Source organism: Ostrinia nubilalis, chromosome 3, assembly GCF_963855985.1.
Source record: "Ostrinia nubilalis chromosome 3, ilOstNubi1.1, whole genome shotgun sequence".
Classification (NCBI taxonomy): domain Eukaryota; kingdom Metazoa; phylum Arthropoda; class Insecta; order Lepidoptera; family Crambidae; genus Ostrinia; species Ostrinia nubilalis.
In genome coordinates this window covers 17,468,871-17,490,679 of record NC_087090.1, presented here as the reverse complement: position 1 = coordinate 17,490,679, position 21,809 = coordinate 17,468,871, and the positions used below count along the sequence as shown (strand labels likewise).

General features: G+C 37.8%; 2 protein-coding genes across 2 annotated transcripts; both read right to left on the bottom strand.

Moving 5' to 3' along the window:
- Positions 1–201: 201 nt before the first annotated feature.
- Positions 202–14,519, bottom strand: LOC135087673 (sodium/potassium-transporting ATPase subunit beta-1-like). Its single transcript, XM_063982418.1, has 4 exons — positions 14,345–14,519; positions 2,444–2,572; positions 1,424–1,546; positions 202–278 (listed from the first exon to the last, which is right to left on the bottom strand). Exons 1-4 carry the CDS (start codon positions 14,478–14,480, stop codon positions 202–204), a joined length of 465 nt encoding a protein of 154 aa, XP_063838488.1. The 5' UTR covers positions 14,481–14,519.
- A 1,657-nt stretch (positions 14,520–16,176) lies between these two features.
- Positions 16,177–21,435, bottom strand: LOC135088384 (sodium/potassium-transporting ATPase subunit beta-2-like). The gene is made up of 6 exons (XM_063983234.1): positions 21,185–21,435; positions 20,003–20,260; positions 18,701–18,881; positions 17,629–17,740; positions 17,088–17,256; positions 16,177–16,667 (listed from the first exon to the last, which is right to left on the bottom strand). The coding sequence occupies exons 1-6, from the start codon at positions 21,321–21,323 to the stop codon at positions 16,564–16,566; spliced, it is 963 nt and encodes a 320-aa protein (XP_063839304.1). The 5' UTR covers positions 21,324–21,435; the 3' UTR covers positions 16,177–16,563.
- Positions 21,436–21,809: the final 374 nt, after the last annotated feature.

The window sequence follows — 21,809 nt, the reverse complement described above, 5'->3', positions numbered from 1 at the left end:
CCATTTAGTGTGGTAGAAATAATTCATCTTGATTGACTATTTGGTGCATAGGTAGATCAACAGAACGCAAATGCGTTCAAACACCGCTATATTTAAGCCTCTAGTTTTCTCTAATTACCGAGCTGTGTGTGACATCATGAAGTATCAATTACGTGTAGAATCTAGTTCCAATATGTTTGTGGTTCAGGCGACGAAGGCAAGTCAGGGCGCGGCCACAACAGCTCTATAAAATGTATTGTGAGGCGCGACGTACGACCACATCGAGTATACCACATCAACTGCGAAAATAGCCCTTGCATTGACCAAAATAAGAGCGCGTTTAAGGCTCACATGTCACGCTTGATGTGCATTGTGTAGCGATTGAGCGCAATCGATCCCTGCAGTCTGGAAAACTACTGCTGCTAGTCTTTATGGCCGACAGCCTGCTTTGCATTCTTGTACAGAGAGTTTTATGTGGCTAGGTTCGCCTTGATTTCAATCTAGTTCTATTTATTAGCTGTTGGATTGTTTAAGGTTCATAAAGATGAACTTAGGTTTTAGTGGATTATCTATACGAGTTAGGAAGGTATCTGTAAAAGCTATAGGTTCTAAATAAACGTAAATAATTCAGAGACTAGTTAAATAAATACAGTCAAAGCACTCATGGACATAATGACTCGTAGACTCTCGTAGATAAGCTCGTATAAGACATTTCTTTTCGTAGTATAGAAAAAGATGCAAAAATTGTAGAAAGCTACATTTCGTAGCACACAAAAAACTCGTAGGGATTTGGGTCAACGTAGAAAAGACCTCGACGACCCTTCGTAGCACCGTAGGTGGTCGTAGTTCGTAGTTGCAAAAAATAAAAACGTTGTAGTTATCTATTGTATTATTTTTTGTAATATATTAGTTAAAGGTTGCCAAATGTAACGGACTTTAATAGTTTTTTGTTTCTTTACAGATAGTATGGAGTGGAGTAACGTACCTTTAACCTACGTAAGTACACATTTGAGCTGGCTTTGTATCTAATATGTGAGCTCAATTCTCGAGATTGTTGACAAGTATGTCTACCTCGAACAAACGATCCAGCTAGGTAGGTCAATCGTCGAATCCAACTCGGCTGGGCAGCCTTCGGGAAACTACGAAACATATTTTCGTCCAAAATACGTCAGTGCCTGAAGACGAAAGTCTACAACCAATGTGTTTTACCAGTGATAACTTATGGCTCGGAAACGTGGCCTCTCACTATAGGCCTTATACAGAAACTCAACGTTGCACAGCGTGCTATGGAGTGGGCTATGCTTGGTGTTTCTTTGCGAGATCGAATCAGAAATGAGGAAATCCGTAAACGAACTAAAGTCGCTGACATAGCCCGACGGATTAGCAAGTTGAAATGGCAATGGGCAGGGCACATTTCTTATTGAAAAGAAGTACAGGTACTTACATCCAAAGAACTCATTTAGCTGTTTGACGTAAGCATCGACCCCCGTTGAGTTGTCGCTGTCGTACCGCACGACCGCGCCGCCATCTGTCGGTCGCGGTCGCGCTGCTACTCCTGGATTATTTCCTGAAACACAAGGCCATGTATTCATAAGGCGACATTTGTTGATAAACACTGTTTATAAACAGTCCATAAACATAGGTGATTAAGCATTGTTTATGATACATGTTGCCGTGCTCCCCGCTATGAGTGGAGAGCAAGTGTGGACGACCAAGTTTCAGAAAACCTGTGTTTATGGTAAACTTGTTTCACACTAGTCATAAACAGTTTATCTACAAATGTTGCATAATGAATACATGGCTTGAATATCTCTCTCAAAGCTCAAAATATGTAGGGGAAGTGAAAAATTAAAAATATTTACGTAAAATTGCTCACCCAAACTAAAAGTTAAATAGTTGAACTCTTGTTTGAAAACTATTCTAACTTCGCGGAGAAATGCTTTTATAGACATTCCTACGTCTCATGCGATGTTCTTCGTACAATATAGTTCATGGCAGCAAATCATGGCGGTTTGAAATACTAGCTGAGGATTGAGCTTAATGAGTAAGCAAGCACTCGTATGTTTGGGTTCAGCCGTAGGAACTCTAAAGCCTTCGTTGTTCGTCGTCGTTTCAGCCGAAAGACGTCCACTGCTGGACAAAGGCCTCCCCCAAGGATTTCCACGAAGACCGATCCTGCGCCGCTCGCATCCAGGCACCTCCCGCGACTTTCACCAGATCGTCGGTCCACCTAGTGGGAGGCCTGCCCACGCTACGTCTTCCGGCTCGTGGTCGCCACTCAAGAACTTTCCTGCCCCGTGCTCGTAGAGCTGAACTCTAAAGTACTTAATAATAAATGATGGCCTATGAGTGACGTCCGGTAGGCCAGCGTGATGATGACGAAGTATATTGTAGGTACTGAATGATAGCGGTAGGCATGACCAACAGTGGAAACAACACTAAGGTAACCAAATGATGGCCATACCTATGAGTGACTTCTCGAGGATGTAGGTGGGGGTCCGGTAGTCCAGCGTCATGAACAGTCCTCCCATGCAGGCCGCGAACATCAGGGCCAGCACCGCGTAGAACACCGAGTAGAACACCAGGACGATTCCTGGAACAATCAAGGTTATGGACTTAAGCTGAGTTGCGCCAACTGACGTTAAATGTGACTATGACATTAACCGGTGTTTTTTGTATGGACTATGACAGATTTTTGACGTTTAACTTTATTTAAGTAAGATGGAACAACTCAGCTAAAATAAAACAATTTCACAAATGCTACAACCGACTCCGCCACGTTGGCCTAAGCGTTCCAGTTGGCCCTCCCAACGCCACTTTTTCAACGTGTAGATCTAGAAAATAGTATTGGCACCAACGTTGGATAAGCTATTTTCTAGATCAACGCGTGTTGGACGATAGACGAGACCAACATTACGGCCAACGTGTTGAGCCGGTCTACTAAGCGATTGCTCAGATACAAATTAAACTAAGTTTGTGTAATTTAGTTCCCAAAAAATTACAATAAAGCCCTTTATTAAATTACTTTTCTATCAATAGAGATTTCGTTATTGCGGTGGATTATTTATCGCAAGGTTTATTTGTATTGAACTACCATAGACGAAGCCAGATCGATCAGCTCTAGTACACAACAAAATTAAAATGCATCAGAATTGATTGAGCCATCAATTGCTTCAACAATCACATCCAATTCCATTCAGATGGGGTGCGGATTGAATCGTGGAGTGGTTAATAGACTTGCCTACGTATAAAGTTGTTTCAATGTCAATGTTAATTGGAATTACGAGTTAGTTATAAATGTAATATTGTGCTTGCCTTAAACTCTATTAAAATACATATTAACTAACGAATCCACTAGCTACTAGTAGGTATCACATAATAATATAATATGTAACTAACGAATCTACTACAAAGTAACAGAACGACAATGTTTATTAGATGCTATTCTTACAGATTTACGTACTTAGTTTGATCAAAATCCGCTTTTTGCGTAAATGGTAACCATCCATGTGTCCTTACAATAAGCTGTAGCGCATAATAATAAAATAACTAGTTTAGGATGTGTTTAACATAAGCCTACTAGATGTGATCTGACTAGACTCTACTTCGGAAAAATACGGGCGTTACCGTCGACGTTTTGTTTTTCTTCAAACGATTTTTTTTATTTATGTATTTTCATATTCATTTTGTTGACATTGGCCAAAATTAGAATACGGAATAACTTTTCAGACTTCAAAAGCCGTTTAAAAGTCGCATCTTCCAGCTGCTGTCTCAACTTAATTTTCACTCTATAATCTACAGTTTAAAGTTCAAAACCGCATATTTCAGTTGTATGTCAAATGTTAACAACCCAGGCCGTGACGACAGCAGGCGGCGCGCGCGCAGAAATAGCTCGCGGACGCATTCTGCGCCATACTAAATAAAACTTGTTCATTGATACAAAGTGACCCAATTTAGGATTGATTTGTGAACAATAAGCACCATTGATTTGTCTGCAGTTAGTTGAGATTAACTAATAAATCAAGATGGCCACGTTACGATGAAATCTTGTATGAGTTTTTACAGTCCATGGTTGTTGTACTTACTCGTATGCAATTGAAATCCTACCTATTTCATAAATATTTTCTCTAATTATTTATTTGTATGTCATAAAAGTCTATTTCTAATATTATACATCTAACTTTTATGTAGTTAGTCGCTATAGCATACGCAATCTTCGTGGGTGGTAACCTCAGATCATAGCTATGATCTGAGGTGGTAACCGAACCAATTTAGTGAAATTCAGAAGCTCGGGGAACGAATTTATCGCAGGGAAATGAATTAAAAGCGTTTACCTATCTTAAGCCATGTATACTCAGAAATCTTTTATCTTTATTAGTAGGTTAATCTTCCTCGACTTTTAATTTTTTTTTTAAAACAGAGATATAGAGATATGTATATGTATTTATTAAATGGCTATATTCGTGAACTTATACAGATTTCAGAAAAAAGACAATAAAAGCCTTAATAAATCGTAGGCCTCGCTTTCCACGTGTTCCTTCAATGAGCGTATCTATTAACTAATGTATAATAACACTGTTATGACATTCGAAGCCAATACACTGCAACTATGTTGCACGCGAGATGAGAATAAAGATTAAAACTACATGATATGAGTCATCAGAACAGACCACTGCACATCATGCGAAACACTACAGTCAGCATCATATAGTTCGTGACACCCAAAGTAGCCAAAAAGTTCGCAATACGTCTTTATTGCAATTGAAATAAGAAACCGCCTCTGTGGTCTAGTAGTAAGACCACCTACTTCAGACGTGTGTACAGTATTAATTACAGTAGTAATAAAGACCGCTAGAAATAAAGACAATAGTTTTCAGGATATCTCCATCAGATTCATAAAGTTACGGTTGTACAAAAATTGTACGAGTACAATTAATTCCTGGACCAATATAAAGTCTAGGACACACTATAGTAACTTGATGGGTGTTCTTTTAAAATAAAAAATATAGTCTGATGATGTCCCATCGACTCTACATTATTTATCATCATCATCATTTAAGCCATAGGACGTCCACTGCTGACCATAGGCCTCCCCCAATGACTTCCACATCGCACGGTTGGTAGCGGCCTGGATCCAGCGCCTTCCTGCTACCTTTATCAGGTCGTCGGTCCACCTTGTGGGTGGACGTCCCACGCTGCGTTTTCCGGTACGCGGCCTCCATTCCAGAACCTTGCTGCCCCATCGGCCGTCAGTTCTGCGTACTATGTGCCCTGCTCATTGCCACTTCAGCTTGCTAATCCGTCGGGCTATGTCAGCGACTTTAGTTCGTTTACGAATCTCCTCATTTCTGATTCGATCTTGTAAAGAAACACCGGACATAGCCCTCTCCATAGCACGCTGTGCATGTTTGAGCTTCTGTATAAGGCCTATAGTGAGAGGCCACGTTTCCGAGCCATAAGTCATCACAGGTACATATTAGTATAAGTTATTTATTTACACACGTGTGTGGGAAAACTTCATCTAAGTAAATCATAGTCATATGATTCTCATAGACTTACACTTATCCATTTATGATGGTAGAATAATAAATTCGTCCTCAAGGCTAAGTAAGTAATAACTTGCCATCACAAATAGATAACATACAGCGCTTCTCAACATTAGGAATAAATTGGACAATCATAATATCACGACACTTGGAGTTTTGTAGTTCTACCGAAGGTAGTCATAATGTGTTGATTTGTACATTACAGTTCTTTTGGTTTTCGTGGAAAACACTTCTTATTTATCTTTATTACAATTTAGAGGCTGGACTGATAAATGTCTAACTCTGTTACTCCTTTAACTCCTCCTGTTCTTCTGATTAATTTCGTTGCGGGTCCAATGACAGTTAATCTTACTAAACCCTGGGACAACATAAGTTTCACTGGTAATGTTTTTATTGGCGGTCAAGCTGTAGATCCTGGCTACACAGGAGTTGCAGCGGTAGTAACGAGAGTTGTTAATAATCTCGTAATCTTTATTTCATAAAATATAGACACATCATAAAGTTTGAGAACAGGTGAGGTAATCAATATCAATAATACGTCAATGAATGCATCGGTTCACGCCGCGGTGTGCGCCTGCGCGCGTGGCAATCGATTGGCCACTGCACTATAGCTAATGGAAGGTTGAATTGATTTCTTATGATACGTAATATTTTGCACCATTAGACTACGAGTATCTTTATTTTATGACTGAAGTATATGAAAAGAAAGAATTAATTAAACTTTTAAGCGCTGATTTAGTTTTAGATATTAATTGGTATTTGTTGTGACATGTAAAGGCTCCAAGAGCAAAATTTAACGATCTGATAGTACTAATTTAATTAGTCCACACAAATATAAAGACATTTTCGATTTTGATTGACCGTTAAATTCAAGCGTTATGATTATTATAAATACTAATTTGTTTTATTTTATTTTTCTTTATTAGGAAAACATACAGCTTATATTATGATACATGTAGAATAAAAATAATAAGTCTTACACAAGCCTATGAGTTTTCACTGGTAATTTAAAATTGAAAAGACATGTTCATAAATCAATTTAGATTCACCTGTTTCTAAATTAGCTTTACACAAGAATGACTGCAAGAAATGGCCTCACTGTCTAACATGTTTGGCAGCATTTCATACATGTTACGTACACCCTCAGATCATAGAAGGGAATAGATGTGAAACGGGGGCGTGGCGCGTGTCTCCGCGATATGCCCAGAAACGAACATCGCCCGCGACGCCATGTTAGTCGCGATTCAGTCGTACTGAGGAAATGTTCTAAGATATTGTTGGATAATGCATCGTAACGTGCAATAACATAAGTGAAACGAAGAACTACAGGAACCATGAAGTCATTTACCACATGTAAGTATTGCAAATCCATTGGTATTTTGCTTATAAATAAAAAAAACTAAACATTTTTACGAACGAATTCAGTGCCGTGACATTTACTGCGATATCGAAATTAGTGGTGATAAAAATTCAAACACGTTGTACATTGACGATTTAGTTAGCAACCACTTTATGTCATGCGTAACTACTGCGCAATGTATTTTATTTCTTCCGATATCCACTGACGCGTGAAAATACACAGTACGGCCGCAAGTGCCGGTCGTAACATAGTGCAGGGCTCGTGTTCTAATACGGTTTCCTATTATCGATAAATAGAAGTAAATTATTATTTTCTATTTTCTAATTTTGAATGAAAAAATCTTGAGTTGCTTGCGATTTTTAAGTTTTTACAAAAACAATAACAATAGTAGAAGTGATTAGTAACTGTCAACTATGTAATATAATATAGGCATTATTTTTGATAAACATAGGCGGTACGAATTTCGCCATAATTAAAAAGTTAATGCGCGATAGTAGTTAGTAGTAAAGTAAATAATAATATATTACCAATATTGTAAATACTGGTAAAAATCGCAAGTACCTACTTAACCCATGACTTTTCATACAAACTTTGTCAGTCTATAACTTCTATACTCCATCGATAACGACATTGAGCTTTGGTTGGGGTAAATTAATATAAGGTAACTTCATTTAGTCCCAATAATTGATTCTGAGTTTTTCGTCCATACAAAATGGAACTGACTCCTTTATGCAAAAATCGTTAAAGAACATAATAATAACGTATTATAATAAAAAGGTTTTCATACAAGCATTTTTTAAACTAATTTCGAGCCTTGCCCCCAGGATTTAAAGTATCGATATCTTATCGACTCCATTTTATCTTTCTTCTCTCTAATTGCTTTTTTCAAAGTGTGCGTCACGTCACGCGGCCATTGATTGGCCATAAGGCACGCCTTCTGGCCAATCACAGCACTTTTAAGCCGGTTGCACATGTTGTCGTGGACTCTCAGTCGCTTTGTTTTTACACAGTTGAATGTGTGTGTGGGAGCTGTGGTGGGGGAAATGTGGGGACACTGGTTCTCGTTGTAGTTACGCGCGACTTCATATCTATTCTCTTTCTATGATCTGAGCGTACACCATAACAAACATCGCTCATGGAAAAGCTGAAAAAGTTGTATTTTCGGCTGAATGCCCGTAATCCATTGTAAACACTAGCCACCAGACGTGTAAACATTACGAGGTTAATGCTGTCTGTGATTCGCGCCAATAGACACTGACAATCATGGAAACAAATAAAAAATATGCATTAACTCGATTGAAACTATGCCCTTATACTCGTAGTCATCCTTCCTTAGGACTTATCAGCTCGGCTGAAATACTCTAAATGTTTCAGTTGAAAACGCAATTAAAGTATTTTCCAAAGAAAGCGACACTTCCGGGGGCGTGCATGCTTGGACTGAAAGTTCAGAAAAGTTACTAACGTTTACAAAATTACTTGATAGTCGGTTTTAATAGGCTTCATCGTAACTTAAATACGTGCTGAACTGCTGAAGTCTAGTGGCGCGGACTATATTGTCTACGAAGTTACGAAACTGTAGGAATTCGCCAGATTATAAAAGCTCACCCGAATTACAACTAAGAACAACAGACATCACCCATTTCTCTTTAGATGCATGTAAGTTAAACAAGAACAGCTCAACATTGCAGCCTTACCACAAATAAACGATCTCTATCAGTCAAATCAAGTTCATTGTTCGAAATAAAAGGGGAAGACGTCACGAAGCAATAAAAAAGCTTAATTCTTTTAAAGTTCTGAAGAGAAAATACCATTACAAAAAAGCGGGACGCACTAATGGGTTACCTTGGACACCTTTCGCTAACGGACGAATTAATTAAAAATGTGGCCGCTGTTAGTTTGTGGCGCGAGTGGCGGCTTCCGTTGGTTTAGTGTTGTTTTATAGCTTGCGTGCGCGCTCACGTCCTGTGCTTGATAGGCATGTAGACTAATAGTAAATCTGTGCCTATAATATGTCTATATAAGAACTTCAACCACACCAACGCGTGCAGATCGCCATAGCCGGCGCGATCACGGTGCGATCATAGGGAAATGACAGGTCGCGTGAACTGTCAAGGGTCGCTCGACCTGTCATTGGCCCTTGATCGCGCCGGCGACTGCGATTTGCACGCGTTGGTGTGGTTAAAGCTTTAAAACTTTTTCAGTACCTAACTGCAGACCTGTCAATCAACTATGGATCCACTAAAAACCTATTTCAGTAACTACCATCACTAGTCTACGACGAGTCGAGTATACAGAAAGTGATAAATATAAGAAGTTCTGAATAATTTTATTCCTTTGGTTCTAACAACGAAAGACCACTATCATTATGTTGCAAGACATTGCAAATGTTTCCAACAACAACACTGAAAGAAAAGTCATTGCATGAGGTATTTTCAGTTTATTTTATTTATCTAAACCCAAAGATCTGAAAAAAGCCAAGAAGCTTTTAAGCTTGTCTAATGTTATCTTTACATAAATATACCTAATTGAATTTACCTATTTTATTGCACTGAAGTTCTAAGATAAGGGATTTTATTTTAGCAAGTTTCTCAGCTTTGCCCAACTAATTTTCAGTCATCAATCGTATACGCATGTGAATCCATGTGAAACGAACATGCCCTTGAAACGACAAAGCTATTGAGGGGACTGATGAATACAGATTTGTATGGAGGGATCCAGTGTATGGGATGTATGGCCATCGTGTCGAGGACGGGTTTATCGTATTTTGATGAGAAACGCTTTGTTATACCGGCTTTGAATTGCAAAAACTAGTTGGCAGTGGGGCGACCCCTGAGGCTTGGATTTACATGTATTTATGTAGGGTAAATTATTCACAGAATATGGCTCATTTATGGAGAATATGCAAAAATTCCTGCTTTGCATACGGCTGCGATTCGTTTTTAAAATCGATTCAATTATTTTTGTCGTATTAGAGCGCTTTCACATTTAGGCGATTTAGCAGCGCGACAGACGCGCTGCCGAAAATTTCATACTATGTGACAGCTGATGCCTCCCTTCACATTACAAAAACGCCGCTGCCGCTACTAACGCCCTAATGTGAAAGCGCTCTTACGATTTCGCGAACTATGTAGAACTGCAATCGCCTGTTTGTTTAGTTTATTCATTACCATGCCATCGGACAATTAAATATTAATAACTGCTCCAGACAAGGCCAAGCACAGTTGCGGTTGTGGATTCATCCCACGAAAGTGGACGAGTGTAGATTTGGCCCTTTGCCCTACACTCCAGAGTGGATATGACTTCACTGATCCATCAATAACTGTAAGAACAGACTAGACGCAGAATTCGTAGGTTTCTTGATTTTACTGCAGAGAAGGAAATTAAATCATGTTTACGTATTTAATTTTTATACAATTTGCTCAGATTTTTTTATAAACTAACCAATTTTATTACTTAACTATTTACTAAGTGTTATGTTTATTTTATTATTTTATTATCCAGCCATGTGACTATCACGTCTTGAAATTGCGACCAAAACTAGGGTCATGGCCTACGTCACTGAGGGGTGGCAACCTGGCAACATAATGCTGATTGAGGTCGATTTGATTTTAACATCGGGATAGCGATAATTTTGGTGGCATTAATTTGTTTGTACATTCGTTTTTTAATGTTTTAATTACTTTTATCACCTGTGTCTGTGATGTTAGGTCATAATAATACAATTTTCTTTCTCTCTATATGTTCAAGTGTCCATATCAAGGTGTTTACATGCTAATTATTATTAATAAGTATCGCTTAAATAGGTAACTACTCGTATTTCAGTCTGTTACAGGCTACAGAAATACTTGTGATGAAAAACAGATTACAAATCATGCTTTAAACGTAAAATAACTACACCAAATTATGCTTGCATTTAACTTGACCTTCATTGATAAGTTTTTACTGGCGACCAAGATCCTGGCTCCACAGGAGTTGCAGAGCCGCAGTATGAAGAGAGTTGGGAATACTTAGTCCCGTACCTTATTTACATAAACCTTCGCCCTCTATGCTAGTAGGATTATCATAACAATCACAACCTTGCCACTGCAAATAAAGTCACATTAATCTTTGTTGTGTCTTTACAGTTCTCAGTAGATAATTTTATCAAACATTTGCAGAACCATTGTTCATTTAAGTAAATATACTGGCTTAGCCATAGAGTTATAATAACTCTATGGGCTTAGCTAACGTAACATTCATAACTGTTGAACAAACTTATAGTCCAGAAGCCAAAGTTCAATAAAATCGTTGAAATCATGATTAACAATTTTATAATAGACCATCAATCAATAATATGTTAACTATAATTAAATTATTTATATCATCGTTTTATCAATTTGCCGCTTCTCTCAATCGAATTAAGCAAAAAGATACAAAACAGTCAGTAAATATGTATAAGTTTTCAGCTTCATTATTGTGAATGTCCTATAGATTCAAAATAACAAACTCAAACTTATTCTATTCATGAATAATAGATATCTGTATTCAGAATGGGATTATGTTCCTAAGATTGCCTTAGCAGACACAAGGCCAGGTCAGACATTAATGGTTTTTTCCACTCCCTCGGCATTGAGCGACGACGGGATGCAGGGGGTCTTAGACGGTAGGAAACGGGTTAAAATATCGCCGAGTCATCAGGGGGACTTGGTTTTTTTCTACATTTGACGGCCATTGGCTCGGTACTGGACAGTCTTGGGTACCGGCACAGAATAAGTAATAGTACAGGTACAGAAGGATTACTCCGCAAGACGATTTAAATAAATGCGAGTCTTGCTACGACGCGATACAGTGGAATTCAGCTCGCACAGCACTACGTACCTACAATTGTATTCACCTACAAGTTTTGTCTCTTTCTATCGCGTGCCTCTGAACTCTTCTTACGCTGTTAGGGTTGCAGCTGTCTAGTGAAAAAATAATTAATCTACCTACTTATTTGTAATGAAGTACGTATGTAGGTAAGTACGCATTCATTATGGAAAACCTTGGGAGAGGCCTTTGTCCAGCAGTGGACGTCATTTGGCTGAAACGAACGAACGCATTCTGAGCAGTAGTAATAGTAGGTTAGGTTCCTATTCTATCCTAAGAATTATTGATTACCTACATGGCCAACATACCTTTCAGCATCTTTGTGAAGCGAAAAAAAAAGATAAATCCGGTACACCCGAACGCCGCACAATATTTCTTTCTCTTTATGTCCATTTTTAAATAATACTTCGATCATAGAATTATAATCATACTACAACGCACGCCAGCGTCCTGACGGGCACGTGCGTGACACTCGACTGATATAATACCCGCCGGCGGGGCGCTTCGCTGTAGGTAATTATCGGATGTACCGCGCGGAGTGAGCCAGGCCTGGTACCGGATCGCTCTCAATGCCAGAGGTCGCGGGTTCGATTTCGGTAGCATACAAAAAATGTGCATGAATGAAAATATCTGTTTGTATTGGTTCCAAGGTTATTTTATTTTTTTTGTATATTTTTCTTTCTATGAATTTTTATATCTCTTGGCTGGTTACATAGCTTTACGCACCTAAGTAAGTAGGTACTAAGTTATGGACTACACAGAGCAGTGTAAAATGTTCTAAATATGTATTACGATTAAATTCAGAGATACCCTTTTGTATTTATTGGTAAAATACTTTCAGGAAACAGATTTACAAAGACTTGACACTGCATTCTTGCAATTATTTTAGTAGCGTTTAGTAAAACAAATGGCTCAAATGCAGTTCGAACTGGGTTAGTGTTATTTGTACTAATTGTCTCTAGCACGGAAATCTAAACGTATACCATTAGCGACCGCTTTAGAGAATCATACAGAAAACTATAGTTATTAGCGACTAAGATATCCTAATTAATTAAAAAGCTGAAGATGAATCTTATCTTTGAAACAGAGTGAAGTAAGATTTACTCAAAGCCTTTGGTCTCTTGGACGAGTCTAGTAATAAAATAGTAAAGTTTTTTACGTTTGGAGAAGCAGAAATAAGTCAAAGCGAAAGGCTAAACATGGCAACTGAACAGATTTCGATGAAATTAGCTAGTATAGTATAAAATTGTTTGTTTGTTTGGTTGTAATGAATAGGCTCAAAAACTACTGGACCGCTTTTAAATATTTTTGACATATCTGTCAATGTCATGTCAAAAATAACCAATCATGCAGCATTTGGAGTTTGGACCTCGCGTCTACGTGTTGCCATCTAGCGGATTTTTCATTCGCGAAAACCCTCATTTCGTCTTACTTACTCAATTCCTATCAAAAGTTCTTCAGTTACGATATGGCCTCGAGATAAACCCCATAGATTAATTATCGTTATCGTTATGATCTATTAAATTTGACGGCTCCTTGAAGGGTCTTATTATAATGTGGGCCAGTACCTCTAGCTACCTTTCGACTTTGAATCGCTTGCGTATTCGAATCGCCATTTAAAGATTTAGTACGAAAACTAAAACAGCGCCCTTGTGAACGTGTCGTTAAGTGAACTTAGTATGAGAAATGGTTGCACTAAACTTATTTTGACAATCAAAATGGTCACGTTATTTATCGTTTATCGTTTAATTCGAAGGTTGAATATAGACTTTTGTTGAATACGCAAACGATTCGAAGACGAAAGTTGTTCATGCTAGAGGTACTGAGGTTTGGTCAGGTGGAGCACGAGTAATTAAAAAAGGTAAGATGCTCAAACGAGTTAGGAGTTATGAAAGTAAGTAGGTAATATAGACTTACCTACGTAAAAATTCATTACTTATTTAAACTGATAAAACATGTTTACATTTACTTTATACTGCATGCGTTGCTAAGTAATATCATAAACCTATTCAGTTAAGGTTAAATTAATAAAATGCATGAATTTATGAATGAACACAATGGTCATTAAAATGTAATCTGTGATCCTACAACTGCATTTATCCTTCTACACGCAGAACACGCGTAATCTAATCATACATAAGTAGCTAAACTATATTATTTTATAACTATAAGTTATTAATTTTTACTGGGTATCCTACCTTCTAGCCACAATTTTGTATGCAATTCTATGTGTGCATGAGTATGATTGATACGTGCTCAGATTTCTACCGACTAAGCGGAGTCAGATTACCAATGCACTGGAAATGAGTGACAGAGATATTGAAACATTTCAACTACTAAAGTAATCAATTTGGTTTGTACTCGTAGCACTTCCCGCAACTTGCAATATAATAATGACAATAATTACCTACATAGCTTTCTCGATAAAAGGAAAATTTTCAATTCTATTTTGGTATAGGTAAATGAAATATGGTTATGGTAAACAATTTTCAAGAGTTAGTTCTGAAGAGTATTAAAATTATCGGTCCATGCTAATGACATCTGAACTTTTGGTGTAAACTGTTTTTTTATCCACGTTCCTAATTTAGATCTGGAAACATCTGTACCAACTTACCCCATCGCTTGGGCGTCCGCCCTAAGAAGCTTTTCTCCTCTGGGTTGTACAACGCGTGGGCGATTTGCCTCCACGCCGGGCCTGAGGGCGGCGGAGCTCGCGCCCAGTCCGACTCCAAACTCGGTTTAGTGGTCATCGCGAAGGGAAAAAAAAGGACGTCCGTCCCCCGCGGCGCGCTGCGTGCAACTGACGCTCAACCATCAACCAACTCTGTCTGCGCGCGCGCACGTGCGAAGCTCGGGACGTAAACACAGATTTTTTATTCCCACCTTGAAGGGATACAGTCGAACACATTAGCATATTTTTCTCGTCACAATAGCGGTTAGGGCGAACTTGAATATGTCATCAACTGTACCCACACGTGAATAGCAGGCGAGCTCATTTATATGGCCAGTTACGACACACTTGTGTCCTGATAATATAACATTTATTTATGGAAGTCGCTTGTAATCAATTTATTTTATTCTTTATAACAAATTAATAGATTTTACTGTTAATTGTACTGTTGCTACTTTTTAAAGTTCAGTACCTACATCCTTGTAACGTTTAAAATACTATTTAGCAATTTCTTTTAAGATGTGTATAGTAAATACGACTTCTTACATAGCATCATTCTGATCAATGATTTTCCGTGACATTGTGGTTTTAAACTAAAAGAAAACTGTAATTATATTGTAATTGTCTTTTATTTATCATTTTAAAGGCACACATTGATATTACACTTACAAAGTACATTCGAGACTCATTTCCAGGACGGATTCGTTAACATTTGAGGTTCTAATCGTACAGCTAATTAACGAAAAAGTTATAAAAAATATTCTTAAACTAAAATAGACATGCCTGTGTTTACTTCATATAAACAGAAATATGTAGGTACAGTTTTTAAAGAACGCAAGATTTGTAGATAAATTCATGAATTCTATGAAAATTGAGATGCATTACATACTTCCATTCTAGTATTATTATTAAACATTATTTAGAATTTTAGAATATCATGTTATTTTCAATAGATTCAGTATCAAATACGCGAGATTTCTCAAACGGAAATATTGTAAGATAATTATAAGTCATTTGGCTGAAAACGAACGAACGAATTATAAAATACATAATAATAAGTAAGAGACATTAAGTAGAAAATGGATACTTAAAATATAATAAGAAAATATGCAGTCATGTTTAAAAGTATAAATGCAATAGATAATTTAAATACAATAGTATAAAAGGCACAATTAAGTCAATCAAGTGCAAAATTAATCATATCATTTTATAACCAAAATTAGCCCAATTATTTTACAGAATTTTTAATAAGTACTCATTTTTGCACCTGGCTGATAAATGAAAGTGTATAAATGTATAAATGAATCATTAATAAGTCAGCTACCTATAAAAATATAATAGTTATTAAGTCCTTATTTAGTCTTCAGTCTTAAAACTACATCTGGGTCACTATTTTACTAATATCATTCAACTGTACATAGAAAATATACTGTACGGTACATACATACACTGGTATAAAAAAGTGATATAAGAGATTCAAATAAGTTCGAAAAAGAGCAAATAAATGTTCAGATCTCAACATAGATTATTTATACAATCAGTGTGTACAGATACATTATAGTTTTACCATAATATATGTATTTAATCTAAACAAGGTTAAGTATGTCATTTATTTTGGACGGAAATGTTTAATTTATTAAAACTAAAACTAAAAATTGTCATGTCAAGAATCTGTTTTAATACATAATCATTATCCTGAGATTTCCAATATTAAACAAACGCTATTTCATACTTTATTAAGTATGCCCATTTAGTTTTAAGTTTAAAAAATCTTTCGACTTTTGATTACCATTTTTAACAAGAATTGTAAAATTACTTGAATAAAAATTCGAGTAATGCAGACTTCATTCATTTGACATTAATAATTTTATTTAATGTATCTTTACTCTATGTTGCTTATATCTATGAATGCGTATAAAATGCAAAAAATATTCAAGCTGTCTAGAGATTCTCAAATCAAGTCTTTACGGCAACATTCGATTTGGTCTACTAAAAAGGCAGTTTCGGTAGGTTTAACGCACAAATAAAAATATATTCAGTAGACCATCTCAAAAACTAACTAAACTAAATTAAAACATGAAACTCACTTGGATACTGTACATAGTTACCAAAAGAGACGGTCTTTTGTCGGTCTTTTCTAAGACCTTCGTAGGACTTGCCGTCTACTCGATCATGAGTTCAAAGTGCACGACGCCCAGTCGTTCTTTCCTGTTGTATATGATGTTTTTGGCCCACGCTCGGCATTCTATGTTGATGACAATGCCCGCTGCAACAAATGGATTTGGTTAGAATTGTGATACACACAGCAGTGTTTTTGTGATTTTTGACTGACGACTGGGTAGTAAACAAAGCCCACAGAATTGCCAAACTTAACTGACAGTGGGCGGGGCACATTATCTCGTAGAATTGATGGCCGTTGGGGCAAAAAAGCTCATAGAAAAGCTATAGAGTGACGGACGGAGCGAAAAATAGGCAGGCTTCTCACTCGGTGGACCAATCGTTGTGGAAATCCTTAGAGAAGCCCTTTATTCGGCAGTCTTATGGGTAATACAATACAATAGAAAAGAAAATGGGGTAGTTTATAGGATATATCGTATTTCGGCTCAGGCCCTCTATATTGCAATACTCTCGTGAGCTAAAGACAATACGATAATCGGTTCAATATGGAAATTCGACGATTACTTACTCTTCGGCCTTTCCAAGTGTATAGCGACCAGGGGACTCAGGTACCCCTCGGCGTTCTCATACGGGTAGAAGTATCCAGGGAAGCCAGGGTAGGGGAAGTACTTGATGGGCCCGATGTTTTCTTGATCCGCGGGCGTTTCGCCGTAGCACGTCACCCATACCATGTTAGCCTGGGGAAAAATAGCCTTTAACGTGTGAAGAAGTCTCAGCTTGTAAGGATTACGTCAGAAGTCATTTCTGTCCTATTCGCATTTTTATCCCATTCGCAAAATGGTCACACTCTATCTGAGTGTGCCCCCATCTCAGTTAAAGCCTACTATTTTTTAAACAATAGTTCATCTTGTACTAAGTTGAAAATGTTTTATCTGAGTGTGACCATTTTGCGAATGGGACCAAATGCAAATAATGCGATTGGAATCGAATGCATATGGGACCAAAGGCGAAAGGCACCGATCAGCGTCAAACCCGTACAACAAAATCGCTCGAAATATGACGAATGTGTCACAGTTTTAATATTCATTTATTATTATAACTATACTGACATAGTTCCTGTTGTAGCTGGTGAGGTTTCTGATGTGCCACTGGAGGTCGGCCGGCATGTCGTGCGGCAGCCGCGTCGTGTCATTGTACAGCTCCGGCCGCCAGCCGTATATCCTGAAGAACAACACAAATCACATCAATGAGGGTTTTCGCGATTGAAAAATCCGCCAGATGGCAATACGTAGACAGGAGGTCCAAATGCTGCATGATTGGTTATTTTTGACATGACATTGACAGATATGTCAAAATCCACCAATCATGCAGCATTTGGACCTCCCGTCTACGTATTGCCATCTGGCGGATATTTCAATCGCGAAAACCCTCATTAAGTCTTTTAATTAGAATAAAATTAGTACCTGCAAATCGTCCGCTTTGTTATTTTAAGGAGCCGTGACGTCACGTCGACGCTCTGGTACGGAAGGGGCGAACGTGGGGAGGAGTGCGAGAAAGAGTCGCATGCCAGCGAGGTGTGTAGTTAATTTAAACGGGTTGTACATCGCATTGTTTTTTGCTCTACCATCTAGTAGGCTAGTCTTCCTACACTGCTGCACTGGCTAGACGAGTTGGAGAGGCTTTCTTTTTTGTCATAATAATAGAACTCGAAAACTGATAAAATTAGGGTAGATGGCGCAAAAGAAACAAAGCTGCAACTGCTGTGTTTTCAACGAAAGGCGTTTGGCGCAAGATAGCGCTAGCTAGCGTTAGTAAGTAAAATGGCGTCCTTTTAGCTGTAATGCAAGTGCTGTCACTGTCAAAAAAATGTAAGGGAAAACGTCACTTTTGAAGTTTAGCAAACGTGTCCTAGCATAGGTCCTAGCCGAAAACATGCTAAAGTTTTGGCGGTTGCCATGGCGATCGCAATTTTGCTAACAATTTGTAACAAGCTCTATTTTCGGCTGAACGCAGCCAATGTACGATTATTGAAAGAATGCACTTGAATAGAAAGATAAATAATACTAATCTGGCCATCCACTTCTCATTACTGCCCCACATTATGCGAAAACAGTGGCTTAAAGGGGACTTTTAAAAAACTTTTAATGTTTTTTAAAAGCCTAATTGCCAAAAACCTTTTACCTATTGAGCTTGAGGAAGATGCAGGGCGAGGACTTGTGGTAGGAGAAGTGGTTCTCCTCCATGCAGGGGTCCCAGCCGCGGACGTCCACGTCGCACACCTTGCCCGGCGGCGGCAGGTGCTCGAAGTCGCAGTTGAAGATGTTCTGACCCGCACCAGCTGTCTGACCTTTCTTCTTGTACACTGGGTGGAAGAAAGAAACATTTTTTGATCAGTACAGAATAGTAAAATTATGTTCTGGGTAACACCCGCCGCCCGCGGTTTAACCTTTCTTATACAGGCATGGTAAAATAATGTTCTGGTTGAGCGTCCAAGGTCAGTCGTTTTTTTCTTGTACACATTTGAACATGCGCGTATTATAGCGGGCGGGCCGGGTGTCCCGTGTCCACCCCAGGATGATGGGCTACCGATTCGGAGATGATAATTGATAATAGTAGGTACTCACTCATGAGCTATATACCAATCGCATCATGACATGTCAGGGGAACTCTGAGTAATGTAAAGTACCCTTATCCAGATAACACATTTATAAGCAAGGAAAAATCATCTTCTCTCTTACTCTAGACGTCGCTCCCTCATGACGTAAATTTAAATTAAATAAATAATTTATTTGTTTTTAAATGTTATTAAACAGCTATCAAAGACTTTTGAGCATCGTCTTTTAAAATACTTATACAGTTTTTATCAGTTCATTAACTTCATTTTTGCGTTTATCATTCGACCATGACTTCTGACACGTACCAATAGTGGCTACGGTAAACGACGGGCTGAGAACGCGATGAGACAACATTACTGCATGGTTTGCTTAAAAATGACAAATAGCAAGCAAGGTATGACGACAAGTGAATCAACTTAAGACTGATTAAAGATAAAAGACCAAAAATGACTATGGTGGAAGTGTGAAACCCCATTAACATAATAATGGTAAAACCAATTAAGAAAACACAACACTTCACTCAGTAAGGCCTTTGTCTGTTTCTTGGAAACACAACATGTTTAGAGAAGGTACTACCACTACAAATGGTTACTAGCATGTTTCTTGATTTAACATTATCAAGAAATAGCTACATTGTAGACCATTTTTAAGCGTGGCTTGCTATATCTAAAACAATAGCAGAATAAGGCTGGGTTGCACCATCTTACTTTAGCTTTAACAAACATCAAAAATCTGTCAAATTCCATACAAAAAACACTAGTCATTGTTACAGTTACGGTTAAAGTAAGTTGGTGCAACTCAGCGTAAGTGGTCTATTTCTATAATCTTTATTACTTTTCATAATCAAATAATCTGCAATTTAAATTACCTGACAGAAAATCTATGAGCTGGTCCTCCCAATACTTGTAGCTTTCATAACTGGTTCCCTTGTACCAGATCAGGGTGCTTCTAACGTCAGGCGGCAGCGGCCGAAAGCCCAGGCCGGGACTCGTTCCTATCACGCTGTGCTCTTGCTGTAATCGGGGCACTCTCGGGTTGATGAACTGTTGTTGGAACGTGACCATGCAGATCATGAATAGAGAGGCCAGGGCAGCGTAGAATATGATGTAGAAAATGATGAGTTTACCTGTAAGATGAAAGTTTTAGTGTTGGTAAAGTTATTTATTATGACTCACTAAATAAATAATAAGTAGCTTAATGTTACTCCAAACTGCAGAAAAAGTAAAATTTTTGAAATGAAGGCAACTGTAACTTTGGACCCAGACTTATAACCCAGAATAACATATAGGCTATAATTTATGACAATCTGTGACAAACTAAATTTCATGCGGGTGAAGCCGTGGGCAATAGCTAGTAATGAATAAACCTAGTTTATCTTATTAATCCTTGTTAATAACTAATAGACAGACAGATCAAATCTAAGTTAATCCAGTTCAAATACAGTCTACAGCAACATGCTACGTTTTTGTTGTTATTGATTGCAAAATAGCACTTAATGCAATGTCATAGATGCCACAATGTTTATTTTCATGTGTGGTCCACAGTGTTTAGGAATTAGACAGGGCTTCACAGATAGGCCGGGATTAGTGGCAACAGTTAACACTCCAATGACATAAGCCTGGGTTTGTCCACGATTTATTGGATCAACAGCATGGCTTCTGACACTCGCTTTTGGGTGATTAATATAATTGCATTAATTGCCTTTTTAAATATTGTGTTACTATTAAAAATAGGTGACAAGTATCCCTAAATTAAAGGGAATTATTGAAACAATATGGCTTATTATATGACTTGAAGAAACTTGATAGCTACAAAAACCACTTATCAAGTTTTAGTAAAGAAGAGACGAACAATTTTATGAAATTTATAAAACCATACACCACACAAAACATCTCTTTCATACACAGTTCCCGACATCAAACAATTGTTAACCACGCCCAAACAATAAAAGAAATTAGGGAAAATCCGCCACAAAACGTATAGTCTTCAGTTAAAAACAAATTTCAAACTTAAGTAATACTTCAGGAAACACTTGAAAAAGTTCACTGACCCCAACTTTCAGGCGTTCGTCCCAATAATGTAGAAGTTTCTTCATTGTAGAGGGAACTCCAAAAACTCTGCTTTTCCACCAGTCTTCTCGATGGCTTTGTTTCTATTTCAAACTCCTGTAGACCACGATTTCGTATCATCTTTTTAAATTAAAAACCACTTTTAGTCAATAATATTACGAAAACTTGAAATTAAAATCGAAAACACGCCCAACCGCTGCCGCCCGCAATGTTTGACAAATTCGATGGGGTGACCAGCAAAGAGCATAAAAGAGTAAGAGACGGCACTCCATAGATATTTTTTGAGCTCACGCACACATATGCATTTTAGAGAACGACCCGCAAATCTTTACCAACCGCACAAACTACAGGCGGAGCTACCAACATAATGCCTTATTTTCTGACAGTATTAGTGACGTTCGTAATAACTTATCGATTATCGATACTTTGCTAGGGTTGTAATTGCATATCGATATCTAGTATAGGAACCTTCAATATTTTAATGATTACTATTTTTATTTTATACTATGTGTAAGTAAAACGAAGTTTTGTAACGTAAATTATTTATTTCGAAATAAAATAGGTATAGCCTGACCAGGAACATAAAAACCCTCGCCATGTTGCGGA